The 5,915-nt window shown below is 46.0% G+C and overlaps 1 protein-coding gene across 1 annotated transcript in view; it reads left to right on the forward strand.

The window, feature by feature from the left end:
- The window catches only part of dact1 (dishevelled-binding antagonist of beta-catenin 1), a 9,463-nt gene extending 5,080 nt beyond the window's left edge, over positions 1-4,383 (forward strand). Inside the window, exons 3-4 of the mRNA XM_031879389.1 lie at positions 216-329; positions 914-4,383. Coding sequence (XP_031735249.1) covers positions 216-329; positions 914-2,922 — 2,123 coding nt within the window. The 3' untranslated portion in view covers positions 2,923-4,383. The remainder of the gene's footprint in view (positions 1-215; positions 330-913) is intronic.
- Positions 4,384-5,915: the final 1,532 nt, after the last annotated feature.

Below are 5,915 nucleotides of genomic sequence, written 5' to 3' on the forward strand. Positions count from 1 at the left end.
AATAAGTTATTCATAAACTGATGAACATAATGAGTTATTAAGTTATTCATAAACTGATGAACACCATGAAGAGGATCTGAGGATAAACTGTTTTAGTTTTAAAAAACATATATTTTAGTGTTTGAAGTTTGTAAAGAAAACAGTATCATCTGCATAGAGACTGATATTTACTGACTGTTTCACTGTCTCTCTCTCCTCCTGTCTGTCTCTCTCAGGTTTCTATGACTTGAGTGACGGAGCATCTGTCTCTCTCTCCAACTCGTCAAACTCCGTCTTCAGTGAGTGTTTCTGTTCCATGAATGAAGCTGATGGACATCTTCTGTCTGCAGGTACACAAGTAGTACACAACTACTACACAAGTAGTACACAACTAATACACAACTAGTACACAACTAATACACCGTATATATGTAAATGTAATCTGGAAACACATTTTGAAAGACATTAAAAGCCTATTAACGAAACATTGACACTGAATTATATTGTTATGGTATTTCATCAGTTTTCCATCTGAGAGGATCACCGTTAGCTTGAGGCTACTAATGCTACGTTAGCTTGTTAGCCTCTCTTGGCCCGAGGAAGAAGGAGAATAAATTCTTCTGAACTGGATGTGATCCAAATAATCTCAGATCAGTGGTGAACACGAGAGTTAACGTTTCACAGCACTCCGTCTCCACAGGAAAGAATGTTCCACTAAACGGTTCATTACCACATTCAGCTCTGCTCAGAGTGAACTTCTTGTCAGCTGTTGACATTAGGAAACGCTGCAACACAAAGTAAACTCAGATCCATTTAGACTGTTTATGTTTGGATCTGGTTTACAGCAGCCCTGTTCACGTTCAGTCCTCCATCATCCAAAGACTAAAAACAACAGTGTCTGGTTTCATAAAGTCTTTTCTCTTTGTCCCTCCAGATGAGCTGGCCAGCTGTTTGGACTGTGACGGTTTGGTCGGAGGACTTTGTGACGAGTCGTCCTCTGGTCTGGTCCGTCGCTCGCTCTCAGCTCCTCACCCGGCCTCCCTGGACCCGGTCTCATCGGTGGACTCCCAGTCTAAGTACCACTGCGACCTGGTGGCCCGAAATGGCAGCGATGTGTATCGCTACCCGAGCCCGCTGCACGCCGTGGCCGTCCAGAGCCCCGTGTTCCTGCAGATGTTGGGTCACGGTGGTCCCGGTAGAGACGAAGGCCTTCTAAAAAGCGTTGAAGGACTCGAACCAGAATCCTCACCCCTTTCTGCTTCTGATGCAGCTCCTCTTATAGCTCCTCTTGTATCTCAGAGCTCCTCCTGGCCGGCCTCCTCTTCTTCCTCTCAGACTCCTTCCTATAAGCAACTGGACAGCTACATCTACAGTCTGCTGCAGCGGAGGGCCCTGCCCGTCAGGACCAGCAGACCCAGGACCAGTATCAGCGCCGACACGTCAAAGAGCATCCTGAGGCAGGCCAGTCTCTGTGTGAGGCAGTTCTCTGGGTCTGGTTTCGGGACTCTGAGGGGGTCTGAATTAAAACCCTCTGTACCGACCGGAGGAGTGTCGGCAGGGGGCGTCGCCACCTCGTCTCCTCAGAGGCAGCGGTCTGTGGACAGTAGATCTGAGGAGCAGGAGACCCAGAAGGTTTTCTCTGAATGCAGCGTTGACTCAATGCAAAATGTCTTCAAGATAAACATTGATCCAAGCAGCAACGGTCTGTTACAACAGAAAAGCAAAACACTTCTTCCTCCCTCACCAGCATCCACAGCTACTCTGCCTCAAGACTCCCCCAAAGAGACCAAGCAGCCATGTTACTCTCCAGACCTGCTCCTCAAATCACCACCGGCCATCAAAACAGCTACTCCCAATAACAGCCCGAATCCTCCACAAACTGTCCAGACAGAGAAAGTCGATAGGTCAGTGCCGGAGGTAGCCGGTCGAGGTTCCTCCTCCCAGAGTCAGGATGAAGGAGGAGGAGGAGGGAGTCACATGGTTAACACCAAGTGCATTACCGCTCAGCGGTACACCGTCAAACTCCGCAAGGGAGGCAGCAAGAATTTGAAGATGGTGAAGGTGAAGACCACCACGACGATGAGGACGAGTCGGGCCTCTGAACACAACGAGCCTTCGTCAGAGAGAAGAGGCGACAAATCCCACCACAGGCCCAGTTCTAAAAAGTCCCGGCTTTTGGACGACAAAAGCTTCGTCAACATCAATGTCTCCAAGAGAGCAGCCGGCGGCGTTCACGGCGCGTCCACCTCCAGGATCAAACGCCTTCCCGCGTCCATCCCAGAGGGCCGAGTTGTGGACAAACGAATCGCATCAACAGTAAGCAGTGTGCAGTCTGGTGCATCCAGGCACCATTACCATGGAAACCACCACCACCACGGACGCGACCAGGTCGTGGTCGTCGCCAAACCGAAGTACAAACGAAACGACTACCGGAGGTTGCGTGCAATCATGGAGGTACCGAACGACGAGGCATTCAGGCGCACTCAGCGGCGGCAGAGAAAGGAGCTGTTAAGCCCTTCAACAGCCAATGTGTTCCTCCCCCCCACCGAACAGGTGAGCAGCCCGTATTCCTACGTGGCAGGAAGTGACTCTGAGTATTCGGCCGAGTGCGCGTCTCTTTTTCACTCCACCATCGTCGACACCAGTGAGGACGAGCGGTCCAACTACACCACAAACCGCTTCGGAGACAGTGAGTCCGGTGAGGAGGAGGAGGAGTTCGTGGAGGAGAGCACCGCCACCAGTGACACGGAGGAGAGCGGAGGAGGCGGGGCCGGTGGTGGGACAGGTGGAATGGGCCGGGGGCGGAGCCAGTTAGGGGCAGCTGTCCAGGAAATGACTCCGGCTCAGGCGAAGGCCTTCGTTAAGATCAAGGCCTCCCACAACCTGAAGAAGAAGATCCTCCGGTTCAGGTCGGGTTCTCTCAAACTCATGACCACCGTGTGAGAACAAACTGGACCACAGCCATATCTGTTGAGGGGCCCTGAACCCGAACCCGGTACTCTTACAAAGTGGACAAAACTCTTTTCTACGCTGACACTTCAACCATCCCAACGAGATGACGCCCAACCAGTTATCCATCTTTGTAAAAAGCATGTGTGACATTTACTATCTCCTTCACATTCTGTCATACGCTGTAGTTTTTAGTCCGGAGGTAAAAGGTGGCGCCTTCAAACTCGGCCTTCCTTGTTCGCCAGTGGAGTCCATCAGAGCGACCCGGGATCAGGAGGAGGTCCGTCTCCTCCGTTGTGATGCCTACATACTGAGAAGGGAACGGGGAGGAAACTTGTGGAGAATTATTTTACAGTTACATAAACATCTTGAACTGCAAACACGTAATCTTATCGACTTCCTGTGCCTGAATTTACCTTCATGTGGATCATTTCGGCTTCTCAACATGGAAATTTGAGGAAGTTCAAGTGGTTTAACTCGGAGGAGGCCGGGCCACAACCCACCATCACTGGGCTGTTCATATTTTATGCCGTGTAGCCTGAACTCATAAGTTCCTGTTTTAGAGATTACATGAAAGAGGTTTTTGCTCACTTTTGAAAACACATTTTTAAGATTTTAGTGTCATAAACCAGTGGTTTTGGATCAAACTGTGTCTTTGTGCAAGTTTCTGGTTCTGAGAAGCAGCCAATCAAGAACCCCCCCACTGCCTGCATTCAGGATGCAGCATTTGGATTCAACCAATCAGATTGGCTCCCTTTACTTTACTCCCTCTTTCCCGCCTGACTGACCTGAGAGAAGAATCCAAAGTCTCAGTCCGCTTCAAACTGAATCGTTGTCTTTCTATCTGCCGTCACAGCCTCCTTGATACCGGGGTCATATCAAGCTGTAGAAACACTGACTTATGGGTAATCCAGCCAGACTTTGTGGCCTCGAGGTCATGAACCACACAAATGTGGAAAAAAGAGCCACACTGAGAGCCAACAAGCGTTTGGTTTTAAGCCTCCTGAGGTCTTTGGTGTTTCTCTGGTAGAAGAACTTCAGGGCATTCGTCAAACGTCTCTTTAGACGTGTCTTAATATCTCCAGAAGGTTCTTCAGATGTTCCTGCGTTGTGTTCAGGGTTGAGGTTGAATGTAAAGCTCTTTATTTGCGGACAGGACAGACGGTGTCCGTTGGTACCCTGTTGATCTCTGATTGGTTTAAAGCCTTCTTTTGTATTTATTGTCACCAACACGCCAAACGTCTGTAAATGTTTCTCTTTTTATGACACAGTCCTGTTTTACCTTGTTATGTTTTGATGAAAGCTATTTAAACCTAATATATTTGCTTGCTACTCATTGGATACCACACGATAACATTTATACACCAAGTCTGAAAGTGTTTCTTTACCACATGATCACCTGTTTATGCAGCATTTAGGTGTTTGGGTGAAAACCAGACTGTTGTTGTTTTTTTATCGTCACTGTTGATGATCATCCTACTTTCAGATCGGTGGACTGAACCAGTATCTCCTCAAGAGGAGACCATTTTAGATAATATTTCAAATCTGAATCAATATTGACATTTAGGGTTCATTTATAACTATAATTTTGTTAGTTAAAGGAACAGTTTTCTGTTTGTTCGCTCAAATGAGACTCATGAGAGTTTCAGATAGATATCAGTTTAATCTCTGTGTGTCCGGTAGAGAGTCCAGGATGTGTTAGCCTAGCTTAGCCCAAAGACTGGAAGCAGGAGGACACTGCTAACCAAAACAGCACAACCCCCATTAGCTTATAGCATTTGTTCTTTTAGCTGTTTATGCTTGATTTTATGGGATCTACAAATATTTAGCATTTAGCATAAGCAAACGCAACATCAGCTACCTACAAAAAGCTAGCATATCAACTGTTATGGTAACTGTTTCTAGCTAACTGGTGTTATACCAGGATGTTTTTAGCCTAGCTTAGCACAAAGACTGGAAACGGGGGGAGGGACCGTTAGCCTAGCTCCATCAAAATAGATAAAAAATCTACCTTCCAACAACTCAAAGTGTCTAGTTTACATGTTTGCTTATTAAACAGGTGTAGAAATGTAAATCTCAGTAGGAGACAGTTAGTATTGAAGCTATTTGTTAAAACTATTTGTTGATTTGTTTCATCTGAATATTTTAATGATCCATTCCCGATATATTCTAGTTTATAACACTACAATTTGATAATTGTCTCATTTATTTTGCGCTAAGCTAAACCCACAGAGATGAAGCTGAAATTCATCAAAGATTAGATTTCTCTAAATGTCAGAGTTTAGCATTTAAATTAGCAGCAGACTTCAGAGTCTTTGTTGTGCTTCTTTCTGTCTTTCTGTTCAGAACTATTTAAAGTTTCTGATGACTTTGAGATTTTCTCTGTAAAAACTTTATATTTCAAACTTTACAGCCAAAAACCTTCAAACCAAAAGTGAAACTTGAATGGTGGTGAGTTTTAGTCACACTGGTCCAACTTTCGTCCTGTAAATGATCATATATGCAACTAAACGACTGTTACTGATGTGTGTCGATACCGGTGCTGAACCATTCTATGCTTCATTAAATGACGTTTCTTGGTTCTTCTGTTTCAGTAACAAGCCGTCTCTCTGCTGCTCAGCCGATCACAAGATATTTACACCGTTTGTGTTAATCGGCTTCACTGTGACCTCGGAGAAATCTTTTCATCTGCATATTTCTGAGGGTCTGACCTCTGCTGATCAATTATTCACAGCAGCAGCGTGGCTCAACCAGTCAGAGAGGCTACAACTCTGCTAGCAGCATGCTAAATACAAGGTTTTCCACATTCACCATCTTAGTTTTGATTTGTTGATTTATTTCTTGTTGTGTCTGGTTGTCTCTGGTTGTGTTTCTTGTGTCTCTGGTTGTGTTTCTTGTTGTGCCTCTGGTTGTATCTCTGGTTGTGTCTCTGGTTGTGTTTCTGGTTGTGTCTCTGGTTGTGTTTCTTGTTGTGTCTCTGGTTGTGT

Source organism: Anarrhichthys ocellatus, unplaced genomic scaffold (assembly GCF_004355925.1).
Source record: "Anarrhichthys ocellatus isolate YVR2014 unplaced genomic scaffold, GSC_Weel_1.0 scaffold256, whole genome shotgun sequence".
In the NCBI taxonomy this organism is placed as follows: domain Eukaryota; kingdom Metazoa; phylum Chordata; class Actinopteri; order Perciformes; family Anarhichadidae; genus Anarrhichthys; species Anarrhichthys ocellatus.